This window comes from Aedes aegypti, chromosome 1 (assembly GCF_002204515.2).
Source record: "Aedes aegypti strain LVP_AGWG chromosome 1, AaegL5.0 Primary Assembly, whole genome shotgun sequence".
Lineage (NCBI taxonomy): Eukaryota > Metazoa > Arthropoda > Insecta > Diptera > Culicidae > Aedes > Aedes aegypti.
The window spans coordinates 116014047-116038507 of NC_035107.1; the positions used below are offsets into that span (position 1 = coordinate 116014047).

Sequence of the window (24461 nt, forward strand, 5' to 3'; positions counted from 1 at the left end):
ATTTGTTCCTAATTTGATTGTTCTTTTTTTTCTTCAAGTCCCAGAAATTCTACGATCGTGTGCCGTTATTAACGAGAAACAGAGAGAAACTGTTTTTAAATGCAACATGACACCGAGGTTTAGACAGAGTTTGGTCAGCCACTCTATTCTCACCAAATTATGGGGATTTCTAAAACAAGAGATGATCATTCTCATTTAATCAATCTCGCCATTTTCACTTCACGTATGCTGCACGTGAAATTCAATTTCCGCAATTCTGTGTGATCATGGCTCGCACTATTTGGTAGGTGTATTAAACAGATTGAATTGAAGAATTTGTCAACATTTATCTCAAATTTGGTAATGTAATTGATGTGAGTTCTGCAAGCACTGGAAGTCGATCCATTTGAGTGATTTTCTTCTATGATATTTTTGCAAAGAAAATAATGTTTTTTTTTTTTTAATAAAAACAAGAAAAGAAGAACTGATAAATCAAACGAAAAAATAATTGAAGAAAACAAAATTTAAACTTTTACAACGAATTTCTTTTTTCCGTATTAATAAACATATTTTACAGATGTAAAGATCGCACTCAAAATATAGATTTGTGACATTTTTCTCATTTTTTCGATTAGCTACATCGGAGGTTTTCCCCTATTTGTTGCACATAACTACACCGTGCTTGGACTCTGGACCGTGAAACGTTACTCACACCGGCCTCATTATCAAACAGTAAAATCTTTGTAAAATATATCCCTGGCAGCCCATCTGAGACGCACGAATCAACCGCTGTTACGTTGTCTGTGCGTGACCAGCCGAACGAAAAGGACAATATTACTACACACCTTACATCATATTTTCCTACACACTGGTTGTCGTCGCCGTCGAAGTATGATGAGATCGCGTTGCGGTTGCCGGTTGCGCTTTACCACTCATGAGCTGATAGCCGGTAGTGTCGAATAGTTTGGTCAAATCGGTGATGAATTGCTTTTTTGCCGACTCGAAAAACAGCTCGTGGGAGTACTTGTGACGGACGGTATTGAGTGATTCCTTTGGCTTACGCGTCATGATGTTGTTCAGTAGGATGGCGATTTCGGCGAAATCTTCGATCTTGTAGCCTGAGGAGGGTAATGAAGAATGTTGATTTAATTTAATTCGTAAAAGTGGTTTGTTATATAAGAGTAGATTCTACACAATCTTAACCAATGAACTTTTGAATACCATTACATAAAGTTTTAAGTAAGTTGTAGCCCACTTTATGGTAGCCTAATTTAAACGTTGCAATGAATTTCATGATGACTTTTCATGGAAATACGATGGAGATGGGGCTTCCAGTAGCCTAGTAGGAACGTCCGCGGCTATAAAGCTAAGCTATGTTGTAGGTATCTGGGTTCGATTTCCGGCTGCTCCGAAAATGGCAACTTTGGCAAAGGAAGCACTCAGTTAACAACTGTGGATGTGCTCTTAGCACACTAACTTGAGTTGCAGATTCCGTCCCAGTGGAAATGTAATGTCAAAAAGAAAAAGATGATGATGGAGATAACATTGCATAATTAAACAGATCGCATCGCGTTGGGCAGTATAGAGTATTTTGATTGAAATATCATAAAATAATTTGTCCTATCAATGGAGCTGAGGCCGAAAGACTGAAAAGTATAGGGCAGAATGCCAGAAAGCGGCAATACTAAATACCCTAAGGCAGTAAAACAACAAGGACAAAATATCAAAAAATAAAAAGTAACGAAGATAAAAATATCAAGAGCAGAGAGTAGGGTAGATATACCGCTATTCACCATACTATCAGTATTCGCCACCCCGGATTATATACCGTTTTACGATGAAAAATGACAGAAATCGTTTTGAGTTAATTAAATCAGAGCGTAATGAATAATCACAATTTGTGATTCAAAATTGTGGTAAATTTGCTGTAATGACAGTTTTTTATGCGGCATTTATCGTAAATCATGAGTAGTGTTCATAATAATCTTGTGTATAACATATTTGTTGCATACTGCAATGCGTTTAGTGTATACTTCTGGACATTTAATCATTAGGGAAAAAACTACTAATTGAACTATAATACTCCACTTTTGCAAAAGAAAAATAAAATACTAAAAATCACTGGTAAGGCGAGCAAATAAATCTAAACTCTAATATGTTGCTTATCTTGACCAAATGTGTCTGCGATTTACAAACTTCTTCAGTGTCGAGCACTCGACACTAGAGAAATAGAGTTAGTGATTTAATGACTTTGGGGATGCCCTGAACGCCTTGAGTATACAACGAATGTGTCATACAGCTTAAAATACTTAACTTTACCCATGATTAGGGAAAAAAATCAAATGACAGAGCTCCTTGCATGATTAATCGTTTAACTTTCAAATTTTATCATGATTAACTTAACGGAAAAAATATAACAAAAAAAATTTCCTTAACATTTTAGCCTCTTTAGCGCCTTATTTCGCCAAGGTGTTTCTGAATTCGACACTTTTCATAAGAAATCAATGTAAGCGACGAATTCAGGGAGCCAAAATTAACAACATGGCGAATACTGGTGCATATCATCCAGTATTCGCCACCCCAATTTTCTAAACCGTGTACCCCCGTTGGTTTGACCACATTTATTCTGAATACTTTTGAATTTGCACCCCGCTAATTTGCACATCGTTCAGATTGAAAATTGTTCAAACGCCATTTGGCTCATGGAACGGAGTAAAGTGAAATGGAACGCTGTGGAACAGAACGAAAAATTAAAACTAAAACAGTGAAAGAAATTACCAGAAACACGATTCTAGGGTGACTAGATGTTCAAATTAATTATGAACCCCGATGGTTTGCATGACGTTCAAATTAGCGGGGGTGCATGGTACAAACAAAGTGTCTGACCAGTCTTTTGATTGATTTATAATAAAATATTTTTCATTCCGTTGCGAATACTGTTACACCTAACCTACTGAAAAACAAAAAGTAGTCAATCTTGTCTAAGAGTTAGAGGTTAGTTTCAAATTTCTGACTTTGGTAACGGACGGGAAGGAGGCAACCCTCATACAAAAGTCTAGGACTGTTCCACCTACGAATTTGTGCGAAATGCTTGATGCTAATGCTAACAGGAATAAGGGGTTACGCCGGCACTAATAGTGACGAACCATCCATAGTTTGTTTAACGATTAAATAAATAGAACATTGCCACGATATAAATTTGTGTTATCACAAGCATGAAACGAGCTCACCATTTGGTAAGCCATCCTCGACCAAAGTTACAATCTCGGCATCAACGCGCAACAGCGGAATATAAAATCACTCCGAATCAGTGAATCCAATTATCATCAAAATAGACGAAAAACAAACAACAAAGCAAGCTCGCTCACAACCGTTTGTCACAACTGTTGCGGATAAGGACACAATTAAAAGCAGAATAGTCATGACAATCACAGAGCGCAACTCGCGATTTATCAGTAATTTTAAACACAAAACCAAATTTGTTTTATGGATGCTGTTTGATAATGTGTCAATGTTTACCAACATGGAGAAAGTTCTCGAAAATTGTAATGCGAAGCCCAGAAAATCGCCGCGCACGTGGTGATCGATCTTTGTCATATTCTGTTCAGATGATGACAAACTCATGTTGCGGAATAAAATTGTTGCAACAAGAAAAGGAGGTGATAATGTCTTTGTTGCTGCGTGCTGGGTGACAATTTATTCACTGCTCCGAATATAAAATCGACGCGCGAAAAAGAATTATTAAGCTTGGGCCTTCGCACAGCACTGCCCAGCAAAATGTGAAGCCGAGAAAAAAAAGTTTACTTCGACGACGCAGAAAACAAAAAACGAATCACAGCACTACAGCCGACACTTCTTCGTATTTTGAAGGGAAACCCTCGTTTTTCTTGCACAGCACAGGAGGTTTGCCGATGATCAATCGTGCGACAAACGAGAGGTCAAAAACTACTCTACAAATTTTTAATTATCCTAAACACTAAAAAAATTCAACTTTCGTGCTTTTTTTAAGTCTCCGGGTACAATTCCCAAAATTCAGTCCTGAAACTATTTATTTATTTATTAAATTCATCAACAGGCTTTGTAGCCCCAATGATATTGCTTAAACTAAGGACTTCAATAAAAATTAAAAAAAAAAACTAAATCACAAACATAATCTTGGTCACAGTCTCAAACATAATCATAAACGTTGTCAGGCAATTAAAAAAACATATAACATATAATCGTAGTCGTTATCCGCTTCTACCAGCAAAAAACTTAGAAGATCTTCGACGAAGCGACTCACGGGTGAGGTGGAAGTCAAACAGTTGGGCAATTATGTTGAAGACGCGCTGGATACCGATGATCGCCCCATGCATTCCGTAATTAGTTCTTCGTAGTGGCAAACGTAGCATAACATTGTTCCGGAGTGATCATGACTGGACGTGTAAATCATTTTTTTCCAGGATGATGGGACAATATACCCGTCCTTGTAGCGTGTCTGCAACCGTAAGAGCTCTGCAGACGTCCCTTCTGGTGCGAAGTAGCTCTAGATCAATCAGCTGGCATCGACTCTCGTAGCTTGGCAGTTGGAACGGGTTTCTACATGGCAGTTTCCGAAGTGCAAACCAAAGGAAGCGGTGCTGTACGGACTCAATCCTTTCGAAGCCGTGGACGTAAGCGGGGCTCCAGACCGCGGAACAGTATTCCAAAGTGGAGCGCACGAGCGAGCAATATAGGGACTTTAAGCTGTAGACGTCTGTGAGGGTGGTAGTTGGTCCCTAGTGATTTATCCTACCTCCGTTCTGGTCACGATCTTCAGATTATCGTGATTCGTCAACATTCGTATTGATAAAGTGGAGGGACATGGTTGAAATGGAGTTTAAAAGAAACGAATGTCAGAACAGGTATCCACCGGCGACGCCAAACGGACCAACGTAATGTGGTGTAATTTGGGATTTGTGGATTGAATACTGATATTTTTTGCCAAGCATCAATATGGGTGACTTTCGAGGATAGCGAAACGTAAGAGGGGTTAGGACAAGGTTGTGGATTTACTGGGTAAATCCATCACATTGGGGTTATGACTCTGTGTCTTGTCAGGAATAGGGTCTGATTGGTATGGTAGTATGCAATAGAGTTCGGAATTGATAGACAGACTTTGAGGAAAGAAGTTTTGAACGTAAGGCAGCAGCACCTTGGATCTTGGAGGGCGCAGGTCTGGAGAGTTGGGCAGCTGTTCATACTAGGTTACATTACGTAGAAGGTGGAATCTGTTTTGCCGTGCACAAATTATGGGAAGTATTTGAAAATGTTTTCTTGTTCAAATTGGGTAACGCAAGAGAGGATTTTTAGCTCTGCGTTATATTAGGAGGATATTATAGTGCATGGTCTACTGATGACTGTGTATTTTAAGGGTGATCGAATGAAAGCTTTGTTGAGTAAAGTTACCGTTGAATTTTTGCAGTTCGTAATTGTTTTGAAATGTTTGTCGGACAACAAGAAAATTTTCTAGGGTATTTGTTTGGATTCTAATGCATTATATTGATAAATCTAATTGTTCGTATCACACGCGAAGCATAGCATAACCCAATGTATAATGAAATTAGGTTCGAAGAAAGGATTAATATTTGATCACTTAAACTTTACGCTGCAAGATATTCTTAATCGTTTTTCTTTTCTTCTGATGTACAGGAATAACTGGTATATTTAGCCTACGGGTCATGCAGTTAGGATTGAAATTAAAATAATATTGCGCATTTCTTTCACACCACAGGTTTATCGCAGAAGTTTTTACATGTGCGGAGGCGTTGGTAGAGGTGCGCGATTGCGTCGAGTCGGGTCGGTGTTTTCAGCGGACTCATTTTTCGCAAATCGAAGAATGAGTGCTCTGAGGGCATCAACATGATTCGATGAGGTCCCACACCTTTATTTGCGCTTTTGTACTTGTAAATGTCTTACTAAATAGGAATACTTTGTGTTAGGGAAAGTGCAGGAGAATAAAATATAATTCATTAGAATTTTCTGATAGAGGCAGAGTTCACATGTTACTTAGGTATTTAAAAGCAAATGAGAACCACATTAAATAATAGATAAACACTAATGGTCATATTTTTATATTTTCATTTCATCGCGGTCCTCATTGCTCGAGCGGAGACGACAAAACTCGAGGTGGATAGAATCGACGCAACTACGACACGGAAAAGAAACAGATGAGAAACTATCGATACATTTATTCAACTATAAAAACCACGTTTTAACGTAATGACTTTATTTCTTCTCGTTTCAGCAATCCAACAACCAAACCATCTCTACTATCTTTTACATTTCCTCTTCGTTACATTTATAGTCCCTCTGGCACTGAATCGAATGACGCATTCCGCTTTTTATTAGCGATGTCTTTGCTGTACGTTGAGCATGGTGTCGGAGGTGATGTGTTGTGTAGAACATCGGATGTTCTACACGGCGCGCTACTTCCGGCATTTTGTTTGGCGTGCGGGATAGGCAGTGCTAGTGATGATATGAAGGCCGCTATTCGGTTTAGTGCCAGAGGGACTATATCTATTTAATGTATCTGAAGCTTGTGGGACCGCTTTAATTCCGGCGCCTGCTTGTGGAAGATCCCGGTGTGCTAAACGGTATAGGACATGTTAACGGGGGAGGCTTGGTAGGTCCTCACCCAGCCCGTGTCTAGATGGGCGGATAATTGTCTGCCAGGGTGTGGATTGAGCAATTACAATTACAATTTAAGCTGTAGACGTCTGTGAAGTTCTTTGCAATCCTGAAGATGAATCCCAATGTTCTGGATGCCTTGTCGACAATGTACGAAGCATGCGGCTTGAATGTAAGCTTTGAATCCAGAATCACCCCGAGATCCTTCACTTGGTTCACACGATCGATTGTAGTTCCCAGCAGGCAGTAGTCAAATATTATCGGCTGTATTTTCCTTGTAAAGGTTATAATGGAACACTTCTTTGGGTTAACTGCCATACGGTTCAGGATATACCAATCGGCAAAGTGATCAAGCTGTTGTTTCAAAAACCCACAGTCGGCAATGGAGTGGATCTTAAGAAACATTTTGAGATCATCAGCATATGATAGCCGAAGACTTCTGATGACCGAATGAACGTCATTAAAATAGATTAAGAATATCAATGGCCCCAGGTGACTACCTTGGTATATGCCAGACGTAGCATAAAAGCTGCCAGATCTGCAATCTCCTATCGCCACCTTCAACAGGCGACCGGTTAAATAAGTTTTGAACTAACTAGAGAGGCTGCCACAGACGCCGAGCCTTTGAAGCTCAGCGATCGCAATATTATGGTTCAGCTTGTCAAATGCGGCGGACAAATGGCTTATTAAAAACCTTTTGCTTTACTCTCTTGGGCGATATTGACATTTTCGAGTACGTTTTAAGCGAAACCTTATAAGATTTTTTGAGAACGAAATAGCAACGGAAATTGTAGAAGATATGTTTGGTATACATGTGGGTTATAAAACTTGGTTTATGAAATATGAATTATAGCGAAAATGTTTATGTTTGAGCATATTTTCTTCAATTGGGATAAAAAATTGCACATGATAATTTCATTAGTCATTCTCTCATTGATATGATTTGTCAGATAGGCCCTAAACGCGAATCTCTCTCGAAATGATTTATTTGCGAATGAGAAGTGCATGGTTGAGTGTAAAACAATTATACGCGTAGATAAAATGTATCTGCATAAGAAAATATATTTGTGAAAATGTGGTAGTGAAAATTTTATTTAGCGTCAAAATGTTGAAGGAGGGTATGTGCCATTTGGCATAACGGTCATTTGATAGAACAAATGATCATTATGTCAAATGACCTTATACCATATGTCTCAATCCCGTTGAAAGAGAAAGCAGGGCTGGTAGCGGTTTACTTCCTTTAAATTTCCTACAAAATTATGTTCATTTCTTCAGGATTCAAACCAGGAAGTTCTTCAAGAATGATCTAAGACATTGATCTAAACATTCCTCCAGGATTTTGTCCATAGCTTCTTTCAGAGATTTCTTTATATAGATTCAGAGATTCTACCAGAAATTTCTTAAGAACGTCCTCATGAAATTTATCCAGCAATTCTCCAAACTCCAAACTTTTTGAGTACTACCTGATGAACTCCTACAAGGATTTCCAAAGAAACTTCTGGACTCTTGAGAATGGCTTGAAGGCATCTCTAGATAAATTGCTGGAATAATTATAAGAAAAATATCAACGATACCATGGATAATATTTTTCAGAATTTGCGCCCGGGATTCTCTGGAGAAATTTGTCGAAGAATGATTTAGCGCATTACTGAAATAGTTGTCTCAGCATTTGCTTTTGTAAACCCTAATTGAACTTTTTAATGAATTCATGAAAGTATATTAGACGATAAATCTGTAGTTCTTCAGCAGACTCTTACAGTTTTCTCGTGTATTTTTTTCAAGAATTGTCCTGGAAGCAGTGCTGTTAAATGACAAAATTTAGGAAAAATCAAAATGCTTATAGCATCCGTCTATGCGGAATATGGCATCAGCAAGCACATTATCAACCGATAGTTATTCGGAAAAGGTCACAGGGACTTTTTCCACGGGGAAGGATGATATTAGCAATACATATTCAAGTGTCAAAGTCACGTGATTTTCATGAAATTAAACAACCCTGCCTGGAAGCGCTATAGAATCCTTAGAGAAGTTTCAAAAAAAAACTTCTGGAGTCTTGACAATGGAGGCTTCTCTAGATATATAGCTAGACTTTTCCGGTCCAAGAGAAAAAATAACAGATCTCGATTGGCTTGTTTATTGTTTCCCGTAAAAATTGTATGAGAGAAAAAAATGCTGAAAAAAATAAACTCGGCTTTCTCAAGAGCAGATTTTTGTCACTTATACACCCTCAATTACCGGATGAATCTTTGAAGGAAATTCTGGTAAAATTCCCGATGAAATGTTTGGAACAATGCTTTTGAAAATTACTGGACATATTAGCATTGAAATCCTTCAATCAACTTTTAAGGAATCGTAGACATTTCTATATGAATCATTGGGAGAATTGCTGGAGGAATTTCTGGAGAGATCCCTAGTGGTGTCGCTGAATTATTTCTTTAGAAATTTCCTAAGAAACCACTCAATTTATGAAGATTTCTGTTGATGAATATGTGGAGGATTACTAGCAGGATTTGTGAAGTGATTCTGGTAGATTTACTCAAATTTTGATTGAATTTCATTGTTTCCACACTCTGCTAAAAATGGAGTAATCTCCCAATAATTCCAATACCCTCAGCAACCAAATAGCATATGCCCTACCTGAATAAAACTCAAGCGTTTTGTTCCAGCCTGGCATGTCGTTCATCCTCATAGCGATAAATAATGCCGCGCAGGCTAGCTTCGAATCCCGCAGGCCAACGATGGCGTACTCCATCAGGGTGAACTCCAAGATATACCGCGCCAAGGTCAGCACCTGCATGTCGATACGGTTGACGCGAGCATAGCGCCTCAAGAATCGATACGATAACGGAATGCCAAGATCGTATCCGATAGTTTTGAACACATTGATCTCCATAAGGATCATCTCTCGCCGTTGGTATGCACCATCACAGATGTACTGGAAATCGTCCACCGTGGGCGGGACTCGTTCCTATAAAAATAATCAGAAAGGTAAAGAATAAAGCGCTCTCCACATCATCTAATTCCATACGACTCACATCATACTTGGAAGCGATAAACAGCGCAGCAGCTCCCAGTAATTGTAGCGAATCTTTCTGAACCTCCGCTCGAGATAGATAAATATCGACTATTTTCACCGCCAGATAGAGCGTTTCATGATTAAGTTCGAACGATTCCTGAATCTCCACCATCCAGTCGACGAGCAACGCTCGCATCCATTTGCTAATATGCGGCTGGGTGGGCATGTAATCCGGAATAACAAACTGCGCTTCCCGATCTTTCTGATAGTCAAAAATATCTTGCGCATAGTGCGACACCTGAAACACGTCGTTCCAATTTGACAAATCATAATCCTCGATTCCCTCGGGGGTTCGTTTTTTAGGCGATAACGAACCTTCCCTCGTATGTTTCTTGTCTCCATCTTCTGGAGTTCCTGTCCTTGCAGAACTAAAGTTCTCCGATAACCGCAATGATCCGCTTGAAGTAATGTCTTCCAAGGCCGATACATATAAGCTATCTTCAGTCTTTTCAAATTCGTTGGATATCCGCCTTTTAGGCGCTTTGCCATGTTGAGCGGTGGCTGCAGCTGGGGCCAAAGCCGTCGTCTGCAGTTTGCGGCCAGCCTCAAAGGTATTCTCCTTTGTCTTCACAATAGTTTTAGTCACAGCCGAAATCCCAGACTTCAACGGATGTCCAATCGAGTGGTGATTCTTTCCCCGTCCATTGCTAATGACGTTGGAACTATTCCCACTCAGTTGTTGGCGGCTGGCGGCACGAGTCAGAATTTTAGTGGCCGCACGAGTCTTTGGTCCATCTGGATCTGGTTTGGTGAAAACTTCCGTCTGTCGAGAGAAATGTATCAGTTATCACAAAATTAATTACCTACTTAACAACAACTTACAACAGCTTTGCTAGGAACGGTTTTGTTCTTGTGGTTGTGTCCAATATTGTTGGCTATTTGTTGGATTATCTGCGAAGCGTGTTTGCTAATGCTGGTCGTATCTTTGATTGACCCTTTCGTGGTACCGTGTCCGGCTTTGAGCGCACCGATTCCGTTCTCGGCATCATTGTCCGCCTTAAACACAACGGCATTGGTCAAATTACCGAGAGCCGATCGCTTCACGCCTCGGTCATTTTTCAGTGGACTGTGATCAGCTTTCCGCTTTGTTCGCTGCATTGGCTGGAGATCCGAGTCGGGATTTTGGTTCTGGTTTGGGGCGGTTGTTTTGGATCTGCAATAAAGACAATTGAAACATATTATAATTTTCTTTTTGCAATATTTAGGGTGCACTGCACAGTGGTACCGCCCATAGGCTATAAATCGAAAAACAAAATGTCTTGGCAGAGTTGCTTAATATCAATCATATCAGCTGATGGTCTAAAACTATCACTATCACTTGCGAGCTATCAATATCACTTTGATTTGACAACCAACAGCAGTGATGCGACATCGCACTCTAGATCATAATCACTACGGAATGAGTGATCACGTGGTAATTATCCATGCACTTACTGTTTTTCAGTGACCAATAAATAGTTTCAACCTATCTGCAACACTGTCAAAAATATCGTACTGATAAATGATTAACTGCTTAATTTAAGGCTAAACTTAATCCATCAGTGATATCCATAGTCTATCGCCATCAATGCACTTGTGATGGAGTAGACAGCGTGATGTTGATATAATGTAGGTAGATCCGATCCTAGATTGATCCGAATTGTATCGCAGTCGGCCTGTACAAATCAGCAAATTTCAAGCGTTGATAGTGACAACAAGCAACGCTGTGTCTTGGTTGTCATTCCTTTACCTTTTCATGAATCAATATTAATGATCTCGAGAATGTAAAAACATAAACATTATAGACGTCCCTGTACGATATGCATAGTAGGGCTATGAATGATTGAGTGTATTTTTCATGTGTTAAAAATACGTTAAAAATTAAGCAATTTCATCACTTTGTGTATTGTCTTCGCAAACCAGAATCAATTGATTTTTCAATCAGTTTAGATTACAGAACATTAGTACAGATGTATATATATCACTTCCGATACATTTTAGAGTGTTATTTGACATCTAGGAGTCAGTATTGATACGAGTAATGAGGATAGAAATATACTCACTTTGTAACTACATCACTTGATTTGAAGTACGTTTTTGAATATGTTCTTAATCACATTTAATCGAACTTCTGCCACCAAATGATCATGTTTGAGTAGGAAAATGAACCTGTGAAGGTTCTAGCTGCAAATACAGTCGACTCTCCACATCTCGATGTTCTACATCTTGATATCTCTCCCTATGTCGATGATTTTTTCGGTCCCTTCACTCTGCATACATTTTCACTCTCCATATCTCGATATCCTCCTTATCTCGATATCTCCATATCTCGATGTGATTTTCATTCCCAATTTTCTCTCCGTATGTCGATATGCCCATTATCAAAGGTTACTAGACTAGATTTTAGAGATTCAAAACAACTTGCGAAGACGAAATGACATCTGTTTGTTTTTGATTTTCCTGGCAACGGGGTGATTTTCAATCTAGTATTCGTTAAAAATTGTTCTATGTCTCGATCTCTCCCTATCTCGATGGTCCCTTCGATATCGAGATGTGGAGAGGCAACTGTAATTGCAAATACGTTAGCAGCGTGCCTTCAAAGTTGTTAGTTTTTATCAATAAAGGCAATGGTAAAAATATACATAGAATTTATTATATACCAGTATATTTGTAGCCAACTGGAATGAATATACAAAATATTGAAATTTTCACTGCTCATACTTATTATTCGATATGAATGCAATTGCACCATTATAAATTGATTTAATAATAAGTTTTAGTAAGGGCGCTGAGGCAATAAAATCCCATTAAATTAGTATTAGTACAACAGCCATTCTAACATATATGACATGACTTCCCAAAGTGTGGGAGAAACGAAATTAAATTGTTCTTGTATTCATTTTGAGCATCAAAACAAGATATTCAACAGCATTCCAGTATCTATATATCCAGCGCCAAAAAAATAAAATTGTGAGAATAAAAATATTAAGAAGCAACAAAATATTAACTAATACTTCATTAATTATTTTTTAGTTGTAAGTATTTGAAACGTAAGGTTAATTACATTAATTGACATGTTCGTTATTTGGTTTTGGTAGGTATTTGATGTGAAATTGGCATTATCAATTAATAAGTACTTCAAGTATTTATTTGGTATGTACATCTTCGGCACTTAGAAAAGTGTTCATTAGATTTTTAGATCCACATACCAAAAGTAGGCTTATAAGCTAGTGAAGCAATTATGTGTGGGAAATCTTCTCAAGTTGGACAATAATAATGCTGATATATTGCTTTCAATGTACAGATTTCATGGTACTTATCAACCAAATTTTAAATACTATTGTTAATCTTGGACACGGAAAAAGAGATAATTGCAAAGTCGGTTTTATGCACATGTAATAATTCATATTACAGAGCATTCGCAATATAATCTCCGCATCCTTATTAGAATTTTTGAAGTGATATAAATAACGACATCAACCTCGATGGACTTCTTACAGTCAAAAATGATTAATTTGACAATTTTTGATGGTATTTGCCATTGGATGTTGAGTAAAATGATTTATGACCGCTTCGTAGAACAAATGGAACCACTGTGGGGTGCCGGTACCAATAATTGTAATGTACCAGTAAATTGGACTTTGGAATAAAACGTACATTTTTTCGATAAAAGCGACATGTGCTAATTTTGGTGGATCGCCTCTAGCTTAGTCGATTTGCCAAATTTCAGCTTTTAATTTTATCAAAAAGTCATATAAATATTTATAATTACGCAAAAAATGTCTTCCCTTGCACCAGGAATTGTCGTCGTGTTCCAGGATGGAAGCAGGTCGAAAACATAAAATGCCGCAACATAAGAAAGGCCCAATCTATGAAATGCCAAAGCCGCAAATTCAAAATGTTTTCTATAGAAAAACACAAACATTCAGCACATTTTTCTGCAATATTTTGGACATTTTTACCGTAGGGTAAGGCGGGACAAGATGCCTATGTAACATTACTAGCTGACTAAGAGCACAGACAAACAGCCGTCACACTCTCATCGATGTCCATCGACCAGCTTTTAAACGGCCGATTCAAATATATGGTAGGTGGCCACAGTAGAAGCATTAACCTAAGAATGCTAATGTCGCTGCTGTTCGTGTTACCAACATCTAGTTTGCCACGAACTGACAGTTTGAGTACCGGGCCTCAAAGTGTCAGATTAATTTTAAAAACCAAAACAGCGACATGGTATTGAACAAAAAATGGAAATCCATAATTTAAGGTAATAATAATTAAAATCAGTTTTGTGACAACAACACCATTAGCGTTCTACTACTAATATTTCTATTGCGGCCACCCACAGCGCTTTGTTCGTGTTTGGCATTTTGGTTCGTATTTGACGTTTACACACTACCGCCACCTGTTGGCCCATCGGCCAAACACTATGATTTTGATCGTGATTTGTTCTAAATGTTACGTTTGTTTGTCTGTGCTAAGAGTACCGTAAAATCGGGTGTAATTGATCAGTAGGGTGAAATTGATCATCGTATCACACGATTTTATTTATTCGTAATGGAGCACAAATATCAATGTAAGTTGCAGTAAATGAACGTTGCTTGTCGTAACTATTGTCGAATTGTGTGTTGTGAAGTTTTTTTGCGTTAAAGAATGTTTATTTCTATGAAAATAACGTAAAATTTCAAAATCATGCACGGTGCAGTATTGACAAACATTTATGAACTTCTATTAATAAGCAAGGATTTGAGCATGGTATAAACCTGAAAGTTTGTGAGGATGCTTAAGATATATCCCCAAACCAGATTTGATCACCAAAACTCGTACCAATTTGCTCATATGGTTGAAATAATTGAATTTCTGTTAGATATCATTGAATTCCTTAGGAAATTGCATACATTTAGGCGTTTTTCGCGTTATTCTTGAAATTTAACTATTCGTTATTTATATAAATATTGCATTGTTAAGAATTTTACAAGCATATTCGGATTCAGGGAGCTCAAATTTATCATATAGAGTTGTTTTGGAAACTATCAATAATGGTATTGACAAGTGATCAATTTCACCCCGAAATGAGTTCCTCTGATTTTTTATTTTAGAGGTATTTGTTAACACTAAAATGACATTTGTTAGAAAATTTCGGTACATAAGTCGATGAGGCTCACCTTCGTACTTGTTTTCCTGCATTTAGTTGTTTGACATTGTTAACATTATAGAAAACAGACTAGAAGAACCGTGAAAAATGATCAATTTCACCCGAAATTACGGTACACGGAAAAAAAAATTCTGTGGTTAAAATTACTATTTTAGCTGACTATGCCCATTCTTAAAACTACCATGGAATTTCGGACCAATTTACTATGTTTACCACATTACTGGTACATTTGACAGAAATAATTTACACCAATCTGATTTCGACTACAGACATGGTAAATTTAAGCGCATTTCTGGTCTGCTGAAAATTGTCGGTGCGAGCGCTTAAGTTAACCCCCTAAAATGGTAGTTTTACCGCTCAAGTTTTTTGCGTGTATCGAGCTGAAATATGCAAGTTAATTTTCTTTAAATGGACTTTTTTGCTATCTACCATGATACTTCAGTAGTCGCCCTTCGCATATCAGAGCCTTCAGCGATCTTTTGCCGCTTCAGTTCTTCCTCAAAGTAGCTTCACCACATGAAATTTGGCACTGTTTAATGACATGACCTTATTTAAAAAGACATGGACTTTTTCATAATAACGCCTTATTCTATAGTTTTGTAAATTTTAACTCTAATTCGATCTTTTGTGATGGACTACAAAAACTTCGGCCTTAAGCGATTTGACCTTCTGTGATACGACCTTTTGTGATTCGGCCATCTCTGATAATTTGTTCAGACGGAACAAAAGACACATTAGACACATAATGCAGGAACAAGTGACTAAATAAGAAGAGACAAAATAGAAACCAGAATATGCCAAAAAGTTCTAATAAACATTCCCCAGAGAATCATGAGAGATTTCTCACAGATTATTTCTAAGCATTTTTGGGGGTTCCTCGTGTGATTCTTTCATTAGTACAAGGTTTTTATTAAGGATGCCTTCAAGAATACAACCAGCATTTTTAAATACTGCTTCCAGCATTTTCTTTAAAATTTCTGATTAAAATTTCTTGATGATTTTAACCGGAAATTTCTCTAAGAGGACCTCCAGGAATTACTTCCAAGATCCTTTTAGGAATTTCTCAAAGGATTCTTCCAGACGGTTCTTAAAGAAATCGTCAGAGAATTTAACCATATATCATTTAAGGAATTGCTACATAAATTATTCGTGAAAATTGTGGAGGTCAAGGATCCGATCCGGAAGTTTTTTTTTACGGTTATTCTAAAGTAATCACTTTAAACTACTGGTGAAATACAAGATAAAATATTGCAAGAGAGAACTACTGAAATGATATTCAGAGGATCTTCTGAGCCTATTAGGAAGAATTGGATGATTCTCCACACTCCAATTGATCTCCAATTGATAAAATAATTAAAATTACCAAACGAAATTCTGGATATTATCTTGCTGAACGAATTTCCTGAATATCTCAGAGAAATACTTGTTGAAATGTAGGAAAGCAATTTCAAGAAAAAATACTGTTTTTTCGGGTTTGAGCCCTCATTTAACTTTTGAAGAATGTACAGAAAATTTCTAGAGAAATTTGAAGGATGAGGTTTTTAAATCAATTTCCCAGATACTATATATACACTACCCACCATAAGTATGGAATCGCGTATTGCAACACTCATACTGAATATCGCAGCACCTTGAAAAGTTTAGCATCACCTAAAATGAATATTATCTCGTGATTCTGAAGTGCTAGATCAATGTAGTTTTGAGGTCATCTTAAAAAATACGTCTTTAAGCCGGTTTATTATTTTTGTTGAAAAAACTTTTTAACACTGGATTTTGGGTGATGCTAAACTTAAAAGGGCTCATTCATTTATTTCATAACGCTAAAATTGACCATTTTTGACACCCACCCACCCCCTTGTAACGCTTTTTGTATGAACATTATTCAATTTTTGTATGGGCCGTAACATCCTCAGGACACCCACCCACCCCCTCTAGCGTTATGAAATTTGTGAATGGGCCCAAAGTGCTGCAATACTCAGTATTGCAACGATTCCATACTTATGGTGGGTATTGTATGTTGAAGCAATCGAAGCAATCATTGATATATTCAACATCATTGCGTTGCTATGTAACTTCCATAGCAACCACCCTTGTAGCATACGAGTCTGAAATAAAATTTTTATTAGTAGTTCGACCATTAACTAGAACACGTGTCAAGTTATTTTCTCCCGGAAAAGTCTTTTCCCTGCGGCTTGAATCTCCAATAGGTTATTGGCCCAGCCGGAAGCTCGTGATCGGAAAATTGAAGCGTGAAGAGTTTGCTGTTTTTTCTCGAAGCGATGGAGTGGTCGAAAATTGTGAAATTGAACAATTCGAACTACCAAGCATGGTCGTTCTCCGTGAAAGCGTTACTGCGGAGGGAGCAGCTGTGGAAGCACGTGGAACCAGGTACTCCTCCGGAACCAATAACGGACGCGTGGAACGATAGCGATGAGAGGACGTTGGCCACGATTCACTTGATGGTGGATGAGAGCCAATACGCGTTGATTCGTGACAAGACGACGGCGAAGGACACGTGGGCGGCTCTAAAAGCTCATCACGAGAGGACCACGTTGGGCAACGGGTGACCCTACTCCGTCAAATCACGAACCAGTATTTCAAGGTAGGTGACAATATGGAGGCCTACCTGGCGGTAATTGAGAAGCAGTATGCGCGTCTCGAAAATTCCGGTTTTGAGATGCAAGAGTGCCTCAAGGTGGCGCTGATACTGCGGGGACTTCCGGAGTCGTTCAATCCCCTGACGACGGCACTGGAAGCGCGAAACGAAGATGAGCTCACCTTGGACCTTGTGAAGGTAAAGCTGCTGGATGAAGCGGAGAAGCTTCGGAAACGATCCGGTTCCGACAAGCAAGTGCTGCGAACCGGCGGAGCGAGTGCGTCGCAGAAAAGTGTCGTCTGCTATCACTGCGGCAAGCCAGGGCACCGGAAGCGAAATTGTAAGGCGTACCTGGCAGAGTGTGGCGGAAATGCGGATCCGAAGAGAGAAAATGCTAAGGCCAAAACAGTGCGCGAAAACGACGCAAAGTCGTTCACGTTTATGGTGCGGTCCGGTAAGCATGATGCGAGTGCGTGGGTGATCGATTCGGGCGCGACGTCACATTTGGCGAAAAACCGCAATTCGTTTGTGCGTCTCGATGAAAGTGTGCGTCCGGAGATTTCGACCACCGATGGTAAAGTACTGCGTACGGCAGGTGTCGGGGACTGTGAAATCGAATGCGTAAACGGTCGCAACGAAAAAGTGTCGATTACGTTGACCGGTGTGATTTTTGCCCCGGGACTCGAAGGCAATTTGATTTCGGTGCCAAAGCTGGCAGAGAAAGGTGTGCGCGCGGAATTCGATGCGGATCAGTGTCGGTTGGTGTACGATGGGTCAGTGATTGCGACGGCTGATCGCGTAAGCGGCCTGTACCGTCTGAATGTGGTCGAAAAATCGTTGTTGGTGAGTGATAAGCAGCACAACACGGATTGTTTGCACACGTGGCATCGACGACTAGGCCACCGAGATCCAGATGCGATTGGCGAAGTTGAGCGGCGTGGTTTGGCTTCTGGAATGAAAATCAAGCCATGTGGTATCCGGATGACTTGTGAGAGTTGCGTCGAAGGGAAGATGGCACGTCCGCCGTTTCCACAAGCAGCCGAGAAGAAGTCGAAGGCGGTGCTAGATATCGTGCACAGTGATGTATGCGGTCCTATGACGACATCGCCGGGCGGGTGTCGATATTATATGACGATGATTGACGACCACAGCCGCTATACAGTCGTCTATTTTTTGAAGGAGAAGTCTGAGGTCATCGAAAAGATACGTGAGTATGTCAGGTTCACCGAAACTCAATTCGGAAGGAAGCCGAAGGTCATCCGTTCAGACCGGGGTGGCGAGTACACCAGCAATGCGTTGCGTAAGTTTTACGCAGAGGAAGGAATCAAGGCAGAATTCACCGCAGGTTACGCTCCACAGCAGAACGGCGTGGCTGAAAGGAGAAACAGAACGTTAAATGAAATGGGTCTGTGTATGCTGTTGGATGCTGGCTTACCTCGTCGTTTCTGGGCGGAAGCAGTGAACACCGCTGCTTATCTTCAGAACCGGTTGCCGTCATCAGCGATCGGATCGACTCCGCACGAGATCTGGTTCGGTACAAAATCGGATTTGCAACATCTGAAGGTGTTCGGTTGCAGTGCCTACGTGTGGACTCCGCCACAAAAGAGGAAGAAGTTTGAAGAGAAGGCGACAAAAATGACCTTCGTCGGATACGCGTCGGACAGCAAGGCTTATCGCTTGCTGAATACCTCTACTGGCCAAATAGTCATCAGCCGTGACGTGCGTTTCTTGGAGCTCGACGATGAGGACAAGAACGTGAAGGATGGAACCGTCCGTAGTCTACCAGGTGAGTGCCCGACCGAAGACGAACAGGTTGCAGTTCGACTGTACGATTGTGGCCAGAATGCAGGAAGAGGCGATGATTCTCAAGATGAAGAAGAATTTTTCGCATTCGATGAAGACAACGATGACCGCAACGAGGCAGTACCAGTACAGGAGGAGCGCGTTGCCGTTCCAGTTACTCGTGATCATCTGCGGCGCTCGCAGAGGGAAAATTTCGGTGTACCCCCAGGGCGGTATACCGATACAATTGGCCTGGCTGTGAACACGTGTACTGAGCCAAGTACATATCGAGAAGCGATTGAGAGCCAGGACAGCGAAAAGTGGAAAGCAGCCATGGACGAGGAGATGGCATCTCTACGAGACAACGAGACGTGGACCCTTACAAAGGCACCCCAACGACGCAACGTTGTTGGCTGCAAGTGGGTATTCAAGTGTAAACCGGACGAATCGGGGAAAACTGTACGATACAAGGCCAGGTTGGTCGCACAGGGGTTTTCCCAAAAATACGGAACTGATTACGATCAGGTGTTTGCTCCGGTGGTGAAGCAAATCACATTCCGTACTGTGCTGACAATAGCAAGCAAACGGCAAACGCTCGTCAAGCACATTGACATCAAGACCGCGTATCTGTATGGCGTGCTGCAGGAGGAGATCCACATGAAGCAGCCTCCTGGGTACTCGAATGGTGATCCGAATACCGTGTGTCTCTTGAAGCGAAGCCTCTACGGACTCAAGCAGGCTGCACGGGTATGGAACCAGCGGATCGATGCGGCGTTGAAGAGCATGGGATTCCATCAATCTTCGGCTGATCCGTGCCTCTATTTGCGGATCGTGAATGGCATGTACTCGTACATATTGATCTATGTGGACGATATCGTTGTCGTGTGCAGAACGGAACAAGAATACCAGAAGCTGGTCACGGTTTTGAGCAAGAGCTTCAAGATTGTCGAGTTAGGTGACTTGACGTTCTTTCTGGGAATCCACGTTCGACGCGATGCTGACCGATTCTTCCTTAATCAGAAGTCGTACGTGAGGAAGCTTCTATCGCGGTTCAACATGGTGAACTGCAAAGCGTCCCGGGTTCCGATGGCCAGCGGATTTGTTCAACAAAAGGAGGAGGATAGCGACTCATTGGCAGATGGACAACAGTACCGGTGCTTTGTTGTACATCGCTGTCAATACGCGCCCGGACATTGCAATCTCGACTTCGATACTCGGGCGTCGGGTTACGAAACCAACCACGGCGGATTGGAACGAGGCAAAGCGGGTGCTACGTTACCTCAAAGGCACCAAGAATTACGAGCTCCATCTGGGTGGTGGTGATAACCTTCAAGTGGAGTGCTTCGTGGATGCAGACTGGGCTGGCGAAGTAGACAACAGGAAGTCCAACACTGGCTATATTTTCAAGTTCGGTGGCGGACTCGTTGGCTGGGGAAGCAGGAAGCAAACGTGCGTGTCCCTGTCCAGCACTGAAGCGGATTACATCGCTCTAGCGGAATGCTTGCAAGAGCTGCAGTGGGTACGTCGACTGGTAGACGACTTGGGCGAGCAACTGGCGTTGCCCATAGTGGTCAATGAAGACAACCAGAGCTGCATTGCACTCGTAGCGGCGGATAGGATCTCCCGAAAATCCAAACACATCGACACCAAGTACTGCTTTGTGAAGGATTTGGCATCAGCTGGTATCGTATCCATTCGGTACTGTCCTACGGAGCAGATGGAAGCGGATCTTCTTACCAAGCCTTTGGGAGCGGTGAAGCTACAACAACTGCGAGAAGCCATAGGGATTCTACCACATGATGTTGAGGAGGAGTGTTGAAGCAATCGAAGCAATCATTGATATATTCAACATCATTGCGTTGCTATGTAACTTCCATAGCAACCACCCTTGTAGCATACGAGTCTGAAATAAAATTTTTATTAGTAGTTCGACCATTAACTAGAACACGTGTCAAGTTATTTTCTCCCGGAAAAGTCTTTTCCCTGCGGCTTGAATCTCCAATAGTGTATATACTTTTCTATACAGTCAATAAAAAACATTTGTTTAGATGTTCTCTGTGGAAATGGCTGAAGGATGGCGTTGAAAAAAATTAACTACGCATCCCTTATAACATCCTTCAAACAAATCCTGGAAAAATTGGAGAAGGAGGAATGCCTGGGGGAGTCTCTAAAAGCGTCCGAGAAGATATCACTAGAAGAATATAATAAGCTTTTCATCGAGGCATCTGAGAAAAAATCCTGAAAGTACTACATAGGGACGGTGTAGCAATACTGAGCCGCATAGCTAAGAACAAATATTCGTATAAAGTAGGAATAAAATAAATGAAAACTACGAGAGCTTGTTTTTTTTTGTATTTAATATCGCTAGTGCCAGGAACACATGTGCCTATAATAGCACTATTTCTAATTTCAGTTCCTATGGTAGCACTAGCTTCACGGCGCAGGCAAAACACAACTGAAAAACGTATTCTTACAAAACTTCTATATTTTTCCTCTAAAAAACGGATCAAAAGCTGTCGATTGATGAAAAAAGTTCTTAATTCTCCATATATTTTGTTCAATAAAAATAGTTTCTCTTACTAGTGCTACTACCGTTTTGATTCATATCACGGACACTTATGGCCTCAGTGAAGTATAACTCATCTAAAAGCATATAAAATAAATCAATAGTGAGCGAAGAATTTGATTTCGCAATATAAATAATTTTTAATAAATAAAAATTCCCGACCGGTGGACCACAAACCACTAGGGGGCCGTGACGACTTTTCAGGAGATTCGCGAAGCTATTGAGAATAAATAACGTTTTGTTAGATTGATGATTAAATTTAAGATATCTCATACTAAGTTTGATACAAGAAAGCATTTAAGATTTCAAAAATTATCTAAATTTAAATTATTTTTTCTTTTATAATTACGCAAATATTGATACTTTTGATGTAATTCTATCAGTAAGAGATTGCACACCATAATTAACACGCAGTCTTTCTAATTCTATTTCCTAGACGTTGCTCAATGTTTCGGCAGTGTGAGATAGTTCTTGGAAAAATGTTTAACGAATGCATGCCACAGCCGATAAGCTGCTCCCGAGAAGACAACGTCTTGGATTGACGAACTCACTAAGAGCGAGAAACCACTATAAAAAAGCAAATACATGAACTTTTATTCCATGAAGATTTAATTTGATAATCCCCCCGGAGCAATCCCTGGATGAAATACTGGAGAAACATATAAAGGAACTTCATGAGAAATTTCTGGTCGAATTTATTGAGTAATTGCTGAAAGAGTTCATAATGGATTGGATCTGGAATAATCTTTGGAATTCTCGAAGCAATTCATAGGAGAACCTGTGGATGAATTCTTGAAGGAATGGAAATAACTGAAAAAATAACTAAAAAAATGGCATAGAAACTCCTGGAAGAATTCTTGTGGAGTTTACCGGAAACATCCATAAACGAATAACATTTTTTGTGGATGTTGATTATGTCAGTGGTGGTAGTAAATCCCTTTTTAGTGACAGGTCGACCTGTAGGCGAATTCCTGCGGACAATCTATTCGAAGAGAAGAAATTTTCTTCCATTACTCACAAGCAAGAAAATTTTCTTTTCTTCGAAAAAAATACGTGCCGGAAGTCGTCTACTGGTCACTGAAAAGTTACTATTTTCACCAAAAAGTCATTAGATTTACAAAATTGGCTACAAATCACTATTAATGCGATGTGAAGATAAAGCATTTCCTTTAGGTAAAACAGCAAGTAAACGTTAGGACTTATTTTAGGTTACAATACAGTTAACATAATATGATTGGTTACTATCCATGATTGTAACGAACGTATTTTTATTTTAAAACATATTGTAAGGCTATTGTTTTTAGTTTTCGCGTCGCTATCCTATCGCTATCAGCCCTGTTATGTGGAAGAGTAGCGTTGGAATGCTCAAGGATTTCTTGAAGTAAATTTTGGAGGCATTTAGCTAAGCATTGTTTTTCCTAAGCCAAGTGGTTAGAGTCCGCGACTACAAAGCAAAGTCATGCTGAAGGTGTTCAGGGGTTCGATTCCCGGTCGATCCAGGATCTTTTCGTAATGGATAAATCCTTGACTTCCCTGGGCATAGAGTATCATCGTACTTGTCACACAATATACAAATGTGAAAATGGCAACTTTGGCAAAGGAAGCTTCCAGGTATTAACTATGGAAGTGCTCATTGAACAATAAGCTGAGAAACAGGCTCCATCCCAGTGAGGATGTAATGTCAAGAAAAAGAAAAATAAGAAGATCTCTTAGGAAATAGGGTCCTAAAGTCCTGTGCTAATTTTAGTATCAAACGCTTAAGTTTAGGCCAGAAACACATGTTTAAGCAATTTTTAAATGTTCTTCGTTGCTTTGAGTCCAAAAAACATTATTTTCCTATTTTTGGGATTTTGTCACACCCCTTGCTTTCAACTCAAATTTTGGTTGTAATTTGTTTTCCGTGTCCCTCAAGAAATGTCAGATAGGAACAACCCCAGTGTTAAAACTAAAATCCCTGTGGTGTTTTTGTCGACTAAGTGAATGTCAAACATGATCAAAAGTGTCAAGGTTCATATTTAGACCTATTTTTTAAATTAAAGTTTAAATATGATATAGCCGTTTTTTTGAGCGGGAAAAATGGCTAAACTGGTTGCAAGAACATTATCTTTCGTGTTATTTTTTTTTTGTCGGTAGCGATAGGGGTAGTACTGGCACTCTTAATCTGCCCTAAGCTCCTTCCCAGCATTTGCTTTTATAAGCCTCTATTGCGTTCATCACACAGACGTTCCTAAGCAATGTTGCTCAAATGGTCACTGTGTACGCTAGCAGCAATCAGCCCTTATCGTAGTTTTGCAGTCTAGTAGTTTAGACTACTATCAAACTATGATAAGGCCTGAAATGCTACTAGAGTGGTTAAAGTGAAGAACGAAATAGTTTTATTAAAAGATCCTCATTCCCCATTTCATTTCATCACTCACTATCGTCACTTTTATTTTCGACACTATCATGTTTATCACCGATTATCCCTCATCAACTTTCGTAATACACTCAGATATACTTTCCATTATATCACTTTTCACATCACACCATTTTCATATAAATTCATTGTTATTACCATTTACCATCTGTTAGCATTACTAAGTAATTAAAAGATATTCAATTTAAATGTTTCATTATTTTTGTTGCTGTAGAGTGATTACTATTCAAACTACAATTTAGCACTATCAACAAAGTTACAGTA

General features: G+C 39.7%; 1 protein-coding gene across 5 annotated transcripts in view; it reads right to left on the reverse strand.

Moving 5' to 3' along the window:
• Positions 1-502: 502 nt before the first annotated feature.
• Positions 503-24461, reverse strand: part of LOC5572162 (G2/mitotic-specific cyclin-B3) — a 56929-nt gene continuing 32970 nt past the window's right edge. For all 5 annotated transcript variants that reach the window (XM_021845845.1, XM_021845834.1, XM_021845851.1 and 2 more), the window contains 4 exons: positions 10526-10856; positions 9663-10466; positions 9265-9595; positions 503-1097 (listed from right to left, as the gene is read on the reverse strand). In XM_021845845.1, the coding sequence (XP_021701537.1) occupies positions 841-1097; positions 9265-9595; positions 9663-10466; positions 10526-10801 (1668 nt within the window). In that variant the 5' untranslated portion in view covers positions 10802-10856 and the 3' untranslated portion in view covers positions 503-840. The remainder of the gene's footprint in view (positions 1098-9264; positions 9596-9662; positions 10467-10525; positions 10857-24461) is intronic.